At 59.1% G+C, this 16,514-nt stretch overlaps 1 protein-coding gene across 1 annotated transcript in view; it reads left to right on the top strand.

Moving 5' to 3' along the window:
* RALGDS (ral guanine nucleotide dissociation stimulator) overlaps positions 1,380-16,514 on the top strand; it is a 41,713-nt gene continuing 26,578 nt past the window's right edge. The window contains exon 1 of the mRNA XM_018056055.1: positions 1,380-1,462. Coding sequence (XP_017911544.1) covers positions 1,424-1,462 — 39 coding nt within the window. The 5' untranslated portion in view covers positions 1,380-1,423. The remainder of the gene's footprint in view (positions 1,463-16,514) is intronic.

Genomic DNA, 16,514 nt, shown 5'->3' with positions numbered 1-16,514 from the left:
CTGACCCACACCACCCTCTACTTCCACCCAGCAGCTTCACCCTCTGAGCTTTCTTGAGGGAAGCCCTAGCCTTCTCCACTCCCCATCACCCCAGCCTGCCAGCCAGCCATCTGGCATCAGGCCTGGCCCCCAGCAACGTCCATTTCCTGGAGACCTGCGTGACAGCTGATGGTAGCAGAATGTCATAAAATGCAGGGTCAGAGGGCACAGTGGATGGAGCCAGGCATCAGCCAGAGCTGGGGAGAGCACGGCGCCTTATGCTTTGTACCCCTTGCAACCTGAAACCATGAGCAAGCTAGCCTGGAGCAGGATGGCCAGGCAGGCTGTGGATGGAGGGGGGCAGTAGGTGGAGCCTCTGGAATAGGGGATTTCGGTTCTGGGCCAGTTTTGAGACTGGCTGTGTGACCCTGGCATGCCCCTTCTTGCTAGCCTCAGTTTCCCCATCTGTAGCCCCATCTACCCTTGTATCTCTGTGTTCACCATTCAGTGCGTCAATTGTGCCACTTATGGGGCCCTGGGGTGGGAGGGTGAGGGGCCAGGACCAGGCCAGCCACCGTTTCTTCTTCCTCTGCCCACCTGCATCCATCTCCATGCTCAAGGGGAGGCAGGCGGCCTTGTGGGGAAGGCCACTGGCTTTGGAGATGGACACCTGTGTCTGTACCCCAGCTCAGGGCTTAGCCTCGAGTGGCCTGGAACCGGCACTAACCCCTGGTGTGAGGACACGGGGGTGCCGTGGGGAGGGAAGACAATCCGGCCCTGTGGGCCTCCCATGGGACGCTTTACTTTGTAAGAGCTGATCCTATGTCCAACGGAGCCAAGCCCATGGATAAGGGCCGTGTCTGGCCAGGATGGAGCCCCTGACCCCAGGACAGAAGGCCGTGTTGGAATGGAGGGAGCCTGGTTGGGGCCAGGCCACCCAGGGGTTGGATTTGGGAGCTGGGCAGGGTGTGAGCCGCTCAGACATTCTCTGGGGAGGGCAGTGAGGGATGGGACTGCTGGTGACCGCCCCCCACCCCCATACACACAGGGGTTTCTGGGTGCCCGCAGGGAGCCAGCATCCTAGTCTGAGCAGGTCCATGCACTCTCTAAGTGACCTCTAGCCGTCACCATCTGTGCCCCCCTGGCCGCATCTGTCAAAGGCAGAGGGGGCGTGCCCACCGCCGGAGTTGGGGGAGGCTCCGGTGGTACCCGGTAATGTGCTGGGCGTGCGGGCTATGCGCGGGGTAGGGGGTCCTGACCGTCCTGGCCTTGACTGCCCAGCCCCACCCCCGGCCCTGTGGAGCGCCGCGGGAGGAGGGGGCGGGGCGAGGGCGGCGCAGACAATGGCCCGGGTCCCGGGGCGCCGGCGGCTGTGCCCGGAGCGGGGCGCGGGGGCGCGGCCGGCCTGGCGGCGAGAGCGGGCGGCGCTCCTCTGCCCGGGTTCATGCTGGTGGTCCCGCCGCCGGGCGCGCGGGCGGATGAGGTGAGCCACGGCCCAGCGGGCGGCCCGGGAGGAGGGGCAGGAGGGAACCACAGGGGACGCTGCCCACCTCCTGGGTTTTGCCCCCGGGCGGGAGCGCCGTTTACCGGATTGAAGCCGCTGGGCTCTCCTACTCACCCTGCCCCACTGCCCCCTCAGGGTAAGAGGCGGAGGGTCCCACCCCGGGGTCTGGGGGCACCCCAGATCCTCCCCCACTTTCTGGCTTGGGGATCCAGAACCGGTTGGCTTGGAGAAGGCACCGGGCCTCTTCTGGTACCACCAGTCAGTCCAGATGTGCCCACCTGACTGTTCGGAGCTGGGATGGGGAGGGGCAGTCCTCTGGCTAGTGAGTGGCCCTGAGCCCAAGAACTACCCCCCCCAACCCCCGCCATCCACCTCCTCCCCTCTTGGGAGTCTCCCCTGATCACCGGTCTTGTCCCAGGAGGCCCTTTCCCAGTAACTGTCCAGCTCAGAACTGGGAGAGTGAGAATGTGGTGGAGGGGAGGGGCAGAGGACGCTCTTTAAGCCCCAGGGCTGCCTGCGCCTGACTCCATTCCAGAGAGATTCTTGCTGGGGTCCACTCCCATCTGTCTGGGCTGTGGCAAAGGGTGGGGGAGCCCAGCCCGGACCATCCCCCTCGCCATCTATCAGGGAGGCCCTGACTCCCCCGGGCATTGGGAGGTGAGGCTGTCTAGAGGTCAGAAGGGAGAGAGAAGTCTGGGTTGGGGAAACTCAGGCCCTGGAAGGCTGCCTTCCCTGAGCAACGTCCCCAGGCAGGCGGGCTTCTAGGAACCTCCAGGCCCCTGTTTCCCGGAAAACCTGGCTGACCCGCTGCTCCAACTCCCCTGACCGGCCCTGCCTCCCATCTCCGCTCCCAGCTGCGTTCTCTGGAAAGCATTTTAGGGACAGGTTGGCAGACGGGGCCTTGCCCTTCTGCTTTTACCATCCCTCATGCGCCTCTCCTGCCTTGCTGCGTCCTCCAAGAGGAGGCAAGAACCAGGGAGACTGGCTAGGGTTTGCAGCATCCAGGCAGGTGGGTCCCTGCACTCTTAGGTGTCTTGGCAGTCTCACCTTGTGGACTCCTGGAGGTCAGAGTGTGTGAAGCCTCTGGCCCAGGCACAAGCAAGCCCCATACAGGCGCCGTGCATGTACGTGTTCACTCACTTCCGTCGAGTTCGACTCTTTGCGAACTTGGGGACTGTAGCCCACCAACTCCTCTGTCCATGGGATTCCCCAGGCAAGAATACTGGAGTGGGTTGCCATTTCTTCATCCAGGAGATCTTCCCAACCCAGGGATCGAACCCGCATCTCTTATGTCTCCTGCATTGGCAGGTGGGTTCTTTACCGCTAGCACCACCTGGGAAGCCCATAGGTGGCAGGAGATGTCTTTTCCCCTCCAGGAAGGCAGGTGGCCAGGTGGTCCATTGGCTGTGTGGACAAGCCATGACTGCCCTCGAGGAGCTGGAGGCAGGGCCCCAACTTGAATTCACCCCTGTGGGGAAACAGGGGGCCCGAGAAGTTGAGACAGTTGCCCAGGCCATATGGTGAGATGGCCTTCCTCCCTGAGGCTGGTGTTCCAGGCCTCTGACCTCCAGCACTCCACCACCCCACCCTATCATAAGGTATACTGACCAGGAGGTTGCCCTTTGATCTTCTAGTTACTGGGAGTTGAAGTTCAAGGGCGAGGCAGTCCACCTGGCCTGAGGTCCTGGCTGGCTCGGGAGCTGGCAGGTGGGCAGTGCCGGGTGTGGAAGGGCTGGACTGGCAGCAGATGATGGCAGTGCTCCAGGATTTCAAGAGCAGTTTCCTCCGCAGCCCATTGGGTCCAGGAAATCCCTGCACAGGGTCAGGCCTCCTTCCCCTCTCACTCACCCTGCCAGGAGTGGGCTTGGAGCGTCCCTGAGGAAGTGTGCTTTCCAGGCCTGGGGGCACAAGGTGGTGGCGTCTGCCAGTAGGGCGAGGGTCCTGGGCCTGGGTGTGCCGTCTTACACTTGTATACCTTGGGAGCCTCCCCGGCCTCTGAGTGAATATGTGACCATATGTCAACCCGGTGGTAGCTGAGCAAGCACATGTGTGAAAGGACATGTGCAGACACATGACAGGTGCCGGGGGAAGGGAGAGCGTGCATTGAGAAAGCGTGTGCACACGCATGCAGGCATCTTGCTTGTTCAAAGCACCAGGCCCGAGCCTTGGCCGTGAGGAGGCCTGAGTGTTCATGCCAGACCCCCCGGCCTCTCATCTTTAAACGGGCAGGCGAGCTTACCAGCTCACAGGGCTCTAAGGTGCTTGGCACACACCTGGCACATGCTGGTGTGCTCTCGCCCGGCAGTCGCACGGAGACCTGTCCAGCTCGTGGAGAGTCCCCCGGCAGGGGAGGCCACCTGGTGCCTTGATGCCCTCTCGCCAGTCCCAGGTATGAGCAGGCGGAGGTCGAGAGGGAAGGCCCTGGCGTCTTGCCTTCTGTGGGAGATACCAGGGAAGGAGCAAAGTCCAGGGCTGGGCAGAGGGACAGTGGGTGGCAGGAGGGTGGGACAGAGGCTGTGCAGCTCAGCCCCAGAACCTGGAAACCCAAGGCGTCTTCACCCTGCCACCCCCACAGCCGGCAGGAACTCCATTGCTGGAGAAGAAGTGTGGGGAAGAGGGCAACGGGCACCCCCCACCACCACCTGGCAGCCATCTGGAGCTCCAGGTCCTTTCCAGAGGCCGGGACAGCTTAAGAGGTCCCCTCTGAAAGGGCAGCCCTGGCCCCCCGCAGGCGGGCGGCGGGGTGGGTGGTGGCACCGGGCACGCAGTGTCCCTGGCACGGCGGGCAGCCTTCTCACCACAAGAGCCCGTTTGTCCTGCCTCCCCTGGCCCTGAAGCTCCCAAGTGACCAGGCTGAGCTGGGCACAGGGGCTTGACTGTGGGGCTCAGCTTCCTGCCCCACAGGCTTGGCTTCCCTTCGGGAAGGGGCTTCTTCATGGCCAGACCACTGTAAAGCAAACTCTTTGTAGCCGGTGAGCAGAGTTCCATTCCCCAAGAATCATTACTGAGCAGGGAATTCAGGAACGAGGAAAAAAATCTCCGGATTGAACCAGAGCTGAACTGACTGCCCACCTCCCCCAACTGATATCCCCAGGCAGGCGGGCTTCTGGGAACCTCCAGGCCCCTGTTTCCCGGAAAACCTGGCTGACCTGCTGCTCTGACTCCTCTGACCGGCCCTGCCTCCCATCTCCGCTCCCAGCTGTGTTCTCTGGAAAACATTTTAGTAACAGGTTGGCAGACAGGGACTTGCCCTTCTGCTTTACCGTCCATCATGTGCCTCTCCTGCCTTGCTGCCTCCTCCAGGAAGCTTTCCTGGTCATCTTCCCAGAACAAAGTAGGTGGCCCCAAACTGTTGAATATTTTCAAGTCCTGGAACTTGGAAGCTGGAGGAGCCACCTGGACCAGGGAGTGTTTGTTGAGAGCCCACAGTGTGCCAGGGGACCGTTCTAGGCATCGATATGTCAGGGGAACAGACTCCCTGCTCTCAAGGAGCTCACTCCCATTCCAATTTTTAAGAGAGGAAAGAACTAAAAAATGCTCAGAACACCAGTATCTTTTGTGCTCCTGTGATGGTGTGTGCATGCGTGTGTGAGTGACATAGTCATCCATCTACCGATCGACTGGGCCAGGCATCATTCCAGCCACTTGGGCATGAGGGGCGAACGGGGCAGATTGAGCTAGAGCCCAACTGAGTTGGGGGACACAAACCAATCCCACAGTGGATGGTTCTTTTATTGACATTTTATTAATGTTACTTTCTTAGCTCCTCCTTATTCAGAGTTGCAGCTCTCCAGTCCCATCGTTGTTCAGTCACTAGGTTGTGTCCGACTCTGCAACCCCATGGACGTTAACCTTCAGGCTCCTCTGCCCATGGGATTCTCCAGGCAAGAATACTGGAGTGCGTTGCCATTCCCTTCTCCAGGGGATCTTCCCAAGCCCGGGATTAAACCCCAGTCTCCTGCATTGGCAGATGGGTTCTTTACCGTCTGAGCCACTAGCGAAGAGCCCCAGCTAGATCCTGCTGGGCACGAAGCCAGTGGGAGCGGCTGGGGCAAGGCCCGGATTCTCAGATTCTTGGCTTCTTGGCAACCTGTGTGACTCAGTGGGCCAGCGGATGGGCAGCCGGAGCAGGGGAGCCCTGCGGGGCGGGTGAATCAGTAATCAGAGCAGCCGACCTTGGGGTTACTGTCCCGCCTGGGGCGGGGCCAAGCATCAGCTGCCAAAATAAGCACCGCCCCCTCTGCGGTCCTGGTGGCTCAGCTGGTAAAGAATCCGCCTGCAATACAGGAAACGGGAGACCCCGGTTCAATTCCTGGGTCAGGAAGATCCGCTGAAGGGATAGGCTGCTCACTCCAATATTCTGGCCTGGAGAATCCCATGGACTGTGTAGTTCATGGAGTCCCAGAGTCGGACTGAGCGACTTTCACTTTCCTCTGCCTTTCTTCCTAGGGCTCTGCCGTTCTGACAGGCCCTTACTTCTCCCCAGCCTGGAAGAGGGGACAGAGCCTCCCCGTTAAGGCATGTGACCTTTCATACAAGTCACTCTGAGGCTCTGGCCCCTGATGGTCCTCCTCTAAAGAGGAACCCGTGCCGGTGGAAATAAGAGCAGAATCATCCTCAGCTCTTAGAAAAAGCTGGGAGCAGTTTGGGAACACCAGCCTCAAAAGCCAGCCTGCTGTGTGGCTTTGGGTGAGTCTGCAGCTGTCTCTGAGCTTCTGGCCCCAAGCTGCTCACCTGCAAACCTGCCTCATACATTGTGACTGTTAAACGATACCCACACTGGCACATCAGTGAACAGCAGAGATGAGGGGGAGATGGGGTGGACCCCTGACTCCGGCTTAGAAGTTGGATGTGGGGGAGGCAGAGAAGGACATGAAGCTGGACGTCATACAAGGGACCAGCCATCCTCCCTGCTGACAGGGACCCAGCAGCGCCAAGCTGGACTTGTGCTGCCAGGAACAAATCCACTTTAACCCAGAACTGAACAGAGGAAAGCAGGCTGCCCTGGGGACCTGACAGGCCCAGGCATAGCCCTGGGCATGGCACTGACCCACTGTGTAGTCTCAGGCAACTTGTTTGCCTTCTCTGGGCCTCAACTGTCTCAGTTTTACAACAGAGTACAATTACAGTGGCTTCATCTGTTTCACAAACGCTGAGTGCAAAGGTGCTTTGTCCCACTGAGGAGCACCAGGGACAGGGCCAAGCTGGGTTCTGGGGTTTGGGCTGGGACTGGGGGGACGTCAGTAGCTGCTTCTGCCTGCAAGGCTTCTAAATGTGGGCGTTTGCCTTGGAGGGAACCCCCACCCCGGACCACAGCCCCTTTCCCGGTTTGGGGGGCTGAGTCAGTGGCGTGCATGTCTGCAGCGTCACCCCTACCTTGCAGAGCCAGGCCGGTGGTGACTGCCTGTTGAGTGACTTGATGATGTGCCTCGGGTTCCCAGAAACGAGAGGGAGGAGAACCGGGGCTGCCCCCAACCCCCAGCAGGACCCGGAGTCAAGTCAGGAGCCTGCAGGAAAGAGGAGTGAAAACCTGGCCCTGGGCCTCTGCTGGCTGCTTCCTGGACAGGATGTTGTGCTGAGCAAACAGCCTGAAGAGGAGTCACCACTCTGGCTCTGAGTCACAGCGCCTAGCGACAGCCCAGCAGTGTTTATAAACAGTGCGTTTCACACCGGGGCCTGCACCCCGCCCCCACCCCTGCCCTGAGCCTGGCGGGGATGCCCAGATGCAGGAGCCAGCAGGACCCTCTCCCTCCACCCTGGAATCCCTGCGCCCCCACAAGAGCAGAATTCAGCGCTCACGTCTGTGCGTACACGCGTGTCCACCCATGGGGTTTTGTCTGTCTGAGCTCCGTGTGTGGCTGGCCACGTGCCTTATTCTGGGGCCACCTGCATCGTGGGCAGAGCGCTAACGGCAAGTCACGTGCCCATGGTGTCCTGGGACAAGTGTGGGAGGCAGGTTAGCATCTCAGGGCTGGTGTGAATGTCCCCCGAAGCCGCGCCCACCCGGAGCTCCATGCACTGTAGGGGCACGGGGATGGAGGTGGAGAAAAGTGTTGGGCGGGCGGCCGGTGTTGCAAGTGGAGCACCCCTAACCGTCCCAGCCCCAGAGCCCTGGCCCTCCATGTCCGGTCTCCGTTCCAGGCTGTGACAGTGATGGGATGGGCCATGTGGTGACACAAGGCCGGCGGGGAACAAAGGCGCCTCTGCCGTCCTGCGACGCGGGTGGGAGGCGGGGTGGGCGGGCCCCGCCCCACGCCCCGCCCTGCACCAGGCCCCGCCTCTTCGGGGCTCCGGCCTTTCTTGCCTGCAGCTGGTCCTGTCCTGCCCCCTAGCCTGTGACTCAGGCCCTCGGCCTTCCGAGCGGCTCGGGGCCCACTGCTCTGCGGCAGCCCTGCCTGGGCCTGGCCTAGCTCGCAGAGGAATGGCCTAAATGGCTCCGAGGCCAGGTTGACCTGTGCAGAAGGTTGGGGTCATTGGAGAAGAGCGCTCAGGAGCCATGGGCGGTAGACGTGCCAATTGGCACGGAGCTTGATACCAGGGAAAACGCTCAATAAATGCCTGTCGAATCTAAGGCATGAACACACAGGCACACCTCACTGGGCAACCTGTTCCCTGTTGGTTCCTGTAACCCCACCCTCGCTTCCTCAAGGGCCTCTGGACGCTCTCCCCCTCACCCCCAAATGTGTCCACACAATTGGAAAGGCTTGTTGTTCCCCACACTGCCCACTGATCCCTGCCACGGGCACTGGGCCCGGGTCTCCTTTTTCACCCACTGTTCCAAAGGCTGGGGAGAGCTCACTGGTCCACGTCCAGGGCAGGCAAACCACATCAAGGGATGCCCAAGGTCATACGACCAGTCAACTGGCAACATGGCAGAGAGAGGCCAAGGGTGGGGTCCTCCCAGGGCCCCGCCCCCCACCCAGGGCTGTCCCCCACCTCACCCAGGTCCTGCTGGGGCCTGCCCGGGGCTTCTCCCCAACAAGACTGAGCACTCAGGGGAGCCCTGCTGTGCCAGCCTGTCCTCAGGAAGGTAGATCAGACCATGTCTGCCAGCCCTCTTGGCCTCACCTCTGTGGGACCAGGGCTGCCTTGCGGTGCCCAGTGCTTGCTTGCTGCTTTTAGGCAAACGTTTCCAAGTTATCCCCTGGGACCCGGTCGTAGGGCTGCATGCTGAGCACCCAACAGGCCTCAGAGTGTCCTCTGGAGCTTGCTCTTGGAGGCAGAGCCAGGCCGTGGCACCCCCGGTGCAGGGCTAATCTCCGCCAACATCCACGGAGTGTGTGTTGAGTGCCAGGCCCCGGGGCAGGCGCATGACCATGGGAAACGACCAGAGTGTCACCCAGAAACCAGGCCTGTGCTGAGTTCTTGTCGAATCCGGCAGTGTCCTTGTGCTCATTTGACAGATGAGGAAACCAAGGCCGCTAAGTCGCTGGCCCAGAGTCCCAGAGCTGCTAACAGAGAGCCCAGTCACCTCTGCTGTTTCTCAAAGGTCCAGATTAAGTGTCTGTGAGCAGAAGGGCCAAGGTGGCTGGGGAGAAGGAGCAGGGGGCCCAAGGGAGCTTGGGGCTGACTCAGAGGAGTCTGGAGGTGGGGACAGCGAGGACTCTGAATTCTTTTGTGGGTTGGACAGAAGCCTTTGGAGGAGTTTTAGTGTGGGAGACACGTACTGGGTGCAGGCATGAGGAAGGGTGTCGGTGGGGGGCAGGAAGGCTGCAGCCTCAGGGCCTACCTGGAACCCCCTGCCCCTCAGCCCACCCACCTCCAGATGCCCACCCACATCCCCTAGAGCAGGGGTCCCCAGCCTCCGGGCTGTGGACTAGCACCTCCTGTCAGATCAGCGGCGGCCTCAGGTTAGAAATAAAGTGCACAGTAAATGTAACATGCTTGAATCATCCCCAAACCATACCCCTCACCCCCAGTCCGTGGACAAACTGTCTTCCATGAAATCGGTCCCTTGTACCAAAAAGTTGGGGACCTCTGCCCTAGAGAACCCCCGCTGCAGAGCTCCCCCGTCCAGAGCGTCCTTCCATGAAGGAAATTCTCCTGCTCCAACGGTGTGGTTGGGGTATGTGAAACTGTAATTTGAAAACCTCTGTATACCACACCCCCTCCCATAACGGATCAGAAACAGTGAGGCTCAGAGAGAAGAGGAACGTGCCTGTCCCAGAGGAAAGCAGTGTCAGATGGGGGCAGGAACTAGGTCTCGGTTCCCCGGCTCTGAGCGGCTTCCTCTGCTGGGTCCCCTGCGCCCCCAAAGCCACCGGAAGAGGATGTGAAATGCTAGCTAGCTTGGAGAGGCAGGGCTTGGCGCCAGGCAGGCAGTCTGGGCCCCTGCCTCTCCTCCAGGAACTGGGGGCCTGATGTGCCTGTGGGCTGGCTCCGGAGCCCCGGTCCACCCCCCTCTCCTCTCGGCCCCCGCGATCCTGTGTGCCCAGCCGGCCGCCCACCAGGGCCCGAGAAGGGTAAGGAGGCAGCCCAGCCTTTGGGCCACACTGGTATCTTTAGCTGTGGGGATCTGGGCTCTGAACGCTGAGGCAGGGAAGGTACATATGTGGGCTCTGCAGAGGTGTGCACAGACACAGGACCCGGACTCTCCCTGTGACATCTTGGGCAAGTCCCTGCTCCCTGCGGCCTCAGTTTTTCCATTTGTCAAATGGGTATGTTGGACTCAACTCATCGGTTTCAGTGTCTGGTCTGTGGCAAAATGAGAGAAATGGAGACAAGGTCATGAGTTTGCCTAAAGCCAAATATATCCATTTAGTGACTGCCTGTTCTTTTTTGATCATATGCCCTCTTAGTTACTTTTGGGGGCTCTTTTCTGAAATGATGATAATGATGATGGTGACAGTTTTTTGGTTTTTTTTTAACTACCCTACTTGGCAAAATAAACAGTTGCTAACCCTAGGTTGGTCCCGGCCATTTAAAATTAAATCCCATGTCTAGGTGGCAGACGTGGAGGAGTTCTGAGGGTTGAGTGATGGGGAAGGCTTCCAAAATGAGACAGTGGCTTAAGAGGAAACAGAGGGGTTCAGGCAGGTCTCCTGTGCCCCACAGCACCCAGCTGGACTCACTCCTGGCTGGTGGCTGCACTGGCTGAGCTGTCTTGATCTCTGTGACTTGTCCCTGGGTGGTGATTTTTTTCTCCCAAGCAGGGGGAGTGAGGACAGGGCCTCAGGGTGTTGGGGACACAGCTGGGCCCTCCCCGCAAGACAGCAGATCTGAGCTGGAACTACTGGCCGGGCTTGGGACAGTCCACCCGCCCTTGGCTGGCCCTCAGCCTGGTAGGAGCAGGAATTCCTGGCCCTGCTTGTCACAGGAGCAGGTATGACAGCCACGCGGGTAACGCCAGGCCTAGGTACTCGGGAGCCTAACTCCACTGGGGCCAGCGGACGGGCAGGCAGACTGGCAGAGGGCCTCCCCGGGAGCCCATCCCAGGCCCACCTGCCTCCCTGTGATGGCCCGGCAAGCCAGGCCCGCCGAGCCCAGGGGCAGGAAGGGCTGGGTGTTCCTCGCCTGTGTCTCTGTGGTGACTGCCAGGAGGTGGGCCATCGCCCGCCACGCTGCCCTCCAGAGCCCCACATCTTGGCCGAAGACACCTCTGCCGGCACCCGCCACTGAGGTGAGTTTCCAGGGCGACAGGTGCTTCTAGGTTGTGGCCGGCGCCCTCGACTTCCTCCCCTCCCATCAGAACTGGTTGAAGGAGTTTGGCTGGAAATTGCCTGGAGAGGCTCCATCTCCCAATATGGATGTGAGTGAAGCGGCTGGGTGGGGGGCGGGCTGGGGAGGAGGCTTGCTTGCCACTGGTACCCGTGTATGCCCGCCCGGCTGGCCGCCTGGCCCCCTGCTCCCGCCTGGGCGGGGCGGCGTGGCTGGGGACTGTCTTCGCGGCCCCTGTTCGAGTGATCCTTCTCAGATCACAAAGCTCCTGTGTGCTGTTTTATCTCTGCTCCCCTGAGAGCCAAGTGGTGGTGGTATTGCTATTCTTGCTATTATCTCCATCCTCCTGATGGAGAAGCTGAGGCTCTGGGAGAGGGAACTGAAGCTAGGAAGGTGCAGAGCAGGGACCCGAATACAGACCTGGGCTCTGCATTTTAAGAGAGTTTCCCAAACCTGCAGGCCCCCTCCTCCGCCCTGGGTGCAGCAGTCTGCCGGTCAGTGTGGGCTTTTCAAGGGACGAGACCCTGCCTCTCTGATCTCTCTCTGTTCTCATGTGTTGGGCTCAGTTGCAAGTCTCAGTGGCCGTTTCCTCCTGTTTATGTCCTCTCCTTTTCCCTGCCACCCCATGCGGCATGCAGGATCTTAGTTCCCCGACCAGGGGTCAAACCCGTGCCCCCTGCATTGGGATCCAGGAGTCTTAACCACGGGAGTCCCTCCCCCTTCTGTTTCTCTTCCTCCCTCCCCTCCTGCACCCCCACCTTGCGCCCAGCACCTGTTGAACAGGTGGCCTTTAGGGGTGTTGGGCCCTGAGTGCTCTGGGAGTGGAGGACAGTTAGCAGAGTGGTCCTTGGTCTTACTCTGTAAGACCCTGGACGTCATGTATGCTCATCTTGAGTGCCCCCCACCCCCAGCATCCTGAAAGTCAGAGTCGGGGGGCCGTACCCACCCCTCTCCAGGGGAGGATGGGGAGCCAACTCATGGCTGGTCCAGAATGCTGGAATCCAAGTCCTGGGCCGTTGCCACAGATCCGGGCATTGACTCATCTTGTCCTGCTCACGCTGGGACAGCAAGGCCCTGTGAGGTCAGAGATTTGGGGTAATGATGTCAAACCCCTCCACCCCGGATGGTCTCCTGGTTGTTTGGAAGCTTCATGTCCTGCCTCCTGACCATCTCTGAGCTTGGCCTCCAGCCCCTGGGGACTCCTTGTTGCCCCGAGGAGGAGGCCGTCCCTGGAAGTTCCCAGGAACCAGAGGCGGAGGAGGTGGCCCGCTGTGCCAACAGCTCCCACACTCAGCCCAGGTGCATCACCTCCTGCCAAGGTGTGTGCTCACCTGCCCACAGAGGGCCACCCCAGGACCCAGGCAGCCAGGAATGGTGACATCAGGTCAGGGAAACGATTAAGGAGCCTGGCCAGGCCACGCCCCATCCGTGAACTCCCCAGATTCTAAATATAGATCAGAAAAGACAGACCAGGTGACCTCCACCCACTCAGTGAGAGATGAAAGGTTTTCCAGCAAGGCCTGACCTGAGTCTGGGTCAGTTCAGTTCAGTCGCACAGTCATGTCTGACTCTCTGTGACGCCATGGACTGCAGCACACCAGGCCTCCCTGTCCATCACCAACTCCCGAAGCTTGCTCAAACTGAGCCTGGGTCCCTGACTCCTGTCCCTCACTGGGTCACCAGCTCCCTCGGCACCGTGACCGAAGTTGGAGGAGGTGATGGCCAAGACCCTTGTCACCTGGATGTGGCCTTTAGCCAGTTCTTGCTCTGAGCCACCAGGTACCTGGAGTGGCACCCGAGGCCCAAACCCCATTCCCTGGGACCTTGTGCCAAGCAAAGGGGTGGATTAAAAGTGGGAAGCTTGGGCCAGGCAGAGAGAGGATGGCTTGAAGCTCTGGGGACTGCAGCCTTTCTGTGTGAGCCTCCCTGGGCATCGTGAGAGAGGACCCCAGAGATACCAGCTGAGCTCGCACCAAGCAGTTGGTCTTCTGTCTGAAGGCAGAGGTTGGGGGGGTGGGGGGGGTGCGAGCTTTAAAGGGTCAAGACCACTCTGGCTGCTGTATGTCTGGGCACCAGTGATTGGATAATAGCAGGAAGGGAAAGGGGTCCCAGAGGTTTGGCCTGAGCACACCTTTCTCTTAAAGTGAAGGTGGCTACTGAGGGGCCTGTGAGCCAGGGAGTGATGGGAGGCCCAGTGGGGTCTGGGGCAAACCCATGGGCACAAGGCCCGGCTGCAAAGGACAAGTGTCCGTCAGCTCCCAGCCAGCCTCCTGTCACATGGGGACACAGACCCAGTGTGGCTGGATTGTCCCAAGTTACGGGAGCAGCCAGAAATGGGGACTTTTATATGAAGTCACCTGACCTTTTACTGTTGGCTCAAAAATTGAAAAACACTTTGCATGCCAACCAAAACACATGTGGGCTAGGTTTGGCCTGGTTCTCTTCCTGGCTGTCAGCTCAAAACCTGTCTTTTAGGCTTCCTGTGCGGGGAGCATCCTGATTACAGGAGCGGTCTGTACAGCGATGTTATCCAGGGCTCCTTGTGATCTCCAGGGAGGGACGGGTGCACCCCCCCTCCCCAGGGAAAGGTTGGAAACCTGGGACGGCTAGGATGGGATGAGCTGTGAGCAGGAGCAGGAAAGCAGGGAGCGACCCCCATTCATATAACCCTGCATTTTATACACAGCTTCGTGTCTCCCTCCCAGCAGACCCTCCAAGGGCCTAGGTCAGCAGAGCTTCGATTTCAGACTGACCTGAGGTCACGAGCCCCATCTGAGCCTCGTGATTCCGATTCTGCCCACTGCATCGGGCCATTGTGTTGTCTGGATGCTCTGAGAGCCACAGGCACGTGGGAAGTGGTGAAGCAGGTGGGGGTCACTGCGGTGGGCTCCAGGTCTGGGGATTGCTGCCCTCCCTTCAGGGCTGATGGAGCCTCAGCAGCATTAGAGGATGAAACGAAACAAACTGTGTCCTTTTTCTTTCTTAACGTCTGTTATGAAAAATTCCCTAGAACACAAAAGTGGAGAAAATGGCGTAAAGACACGCAGCTCTCCTCATCCCCCTGCGGGGCCGCTCTTGCTGCTTCTCTGTGGACCCTCTTTCCCCACCACGGACCACGTTGACCAGACCTCAGGCACACGGCTCCGGCCGTCAATGCTTCAATAGGTTACTCTAATAGTAAGCAAAATCCCATGATCACATCCAAAAAACGATGTCAGCTATCATCAGAGAGCCAGTTGCTGTTTACTCACTCAGTCGTGTCCGACTCTTTGCGACCCCGTGGACAGCAGCGTGCCAGGCTTCCCTGTCCTTCACTATCTCCCAGAGTTTGCTCAAACAGATACCCAGTAGTGTTCAAATCATCCCAGTTGTTCCTTAGGTTGTTTTTGGGTGTGTGTGTGTGTTTTGTTTTTTTAAACAGTTGCCCTGTTCGAATCCCAGCCCAGAATCCACATGTTGCATTTGGTTGCATGTCACACGTTTATTTTAATCTACATTTTCCCCCTTGCGTTTCCCCCTGAAATGTATTTGTTGAAGGAACTGGGTGGTCTGTCCTGCGAAGATTCCCAGAGTCTGGAATTTGCGGGGTGCGTCCTCGTGTGTGTTTAACGTGTTCTTCTGCGCCCTGTCATTCCCCCAGTGGTCTCTGCGCGCAGAGGCCTGGCTGGATTCAGCTTAGGTTTTCAGCAAGAGCACTTTCCTGGGTGGCTCTGTGGTCTTCCCTGCGGTACCTGCAGTGCCGGTTCCCTCTCTTTAGGGCTGCCCTGCCCTTGGGAAGATGTCTCCCTGGAAGCTTTGAGGGAACATCATGAGACAAGGTGCTTGAGGGCTGGGGAGAGGGCCTTGCACGTGCGAGGTGCCCGGTGATTCTCAGTGCCTGGTTTGGTTTGGTTTTTAAAATATTTATTTATTTGGCCACATTGGTCTTAGTTGTGGCAGGTCTGCGATCAGGGATCGAACCTGTGCCCCCTGCATCGGGAGCACAGAGTTTTAGAGTTTTAGCCACTGGACCACCAGGGAAGTCCCTTCTCAGCCCCCATTAAGGCGCTTTGCCTGTGCTGTCCCTTTGCTAAACGGGAGAAAGCTGTGCCTTGGAAATACGGTGACTTGAGCGGGGCAGGGTGGTTGGGGGTGGGCATTGGCCAGAAGGGAGGGCCACACAGTAAGAAAGGAGTGGAGTTGGGCTGCAAACCCAGGCATTTCAGTGCTGGGTTCTGTACTACACTGCACCCCTGGGAACTAGGAGTGTGTGTGTGTGTGTGTGTGTGTGTGTGTGTGTGTGCAGGCAGCTGGAGCAGTGAGCAAGCTTCTCAGGACCCAGGAGGAGACCCCCAAAGCAGGGGCAAACAGGCAGGGAGGGGGACAGATGCTAATCAGACAGACACCAACCAGAGGAAACCACCCCCCTGCCCGGAGCAGATGACATTTGGGCAGCTGGATGGGAGGCAGCCCCGCCAGCTGTGCTGCTGTGCGTGTGGTGATGGAGCACCCTGTCCTCGCCTCTCCACTCGGCTTGGGCCCCCTACCCCAGTCCCCTTGACCTTCAGGGTCAGAGAGGTGGTGAGCCTGGTGCACTCAGAAGGCACTCGGCCTCTGTGGGCCTCTTTCCCAGCTGGAAAGTGGGCAGAAGCTTGCTTGCCAGGCCCCTCCCTGGGAGAGAAGAGATAAAAGGAACCCAGAAGAGATAAAGTGAGTGAAGTCAGGTGCTTAGTTCCCCAGGCTCTGAGACACTGACTCAGAGAGAAGCTTCTAGCCCGAGGCAGTGTCCGGCCTAGAGGTCACCCCTCACTTCTCTTGGAGAGCCTCATTCCTCTCTGAACAGACATGTCCTACCCGTCTCACCCTCCCCTGGGGCTTCCTAGACAGCCTTCTTGGGATCTCTGCTCCAAGCCAAATCCTGCTTTAAAAACAAAATCAGCAAACAAACAAAACCCAGTGTTTATTATTATGTATGTGTGATTACTAAAATATTTTAGAAAAATTAGCAAATTCTGAGACTTAAGAAATGTGTAGCACTGCCCAGAGATAACCACCATTACTTTGGCAAAGTGGGTCCCTGTAGTCATACGCACACGTGTAATGTCAGCTTCTGAAAGCACGTGCTGTAGCCTGGGTTTCTGACTTGCGGGCTTCCCTGGTGGCTCAGACGGTAAAGAGTCTGCCTGCAGTGTGGGAGACCCCGGTTCAATCCCTGGGTCAGGAAGGTCCCCTGGAGAAGGAAATGGCAACCTATTGCAGTATCCTTGCCTGGAAAATCCCATGGACGGAGGAGCCTGGCAGGCTATAGTCCATGGGGTCACAAAGAGACTGAGCGACTTCACTTTCACTTTCATAGCTGAGCATCTCCCTCTGGGCGACGGTGAAGGACAAGGAA

The sequence above is a fragment of the Capra hircus genome, chromosome 11 (assembly GCF_001704415.2).
Source record: "Capra hircus breed San Clemente chromosome 11, ASM170441v1, whole genome shotgun sequence".
In the NCBI taxonomy this organism is placed as follows: Eukaryota; Metazoa; Chordata; class Mammalia; order Artiodactyla; family Bovidae; genus Capra; species Capra hircus.
The sequence above is the reverse complement of the archived record's forward strand: the minus strand, read 5'-3'. Positions and strand labels throughout refer to the sequence as shown.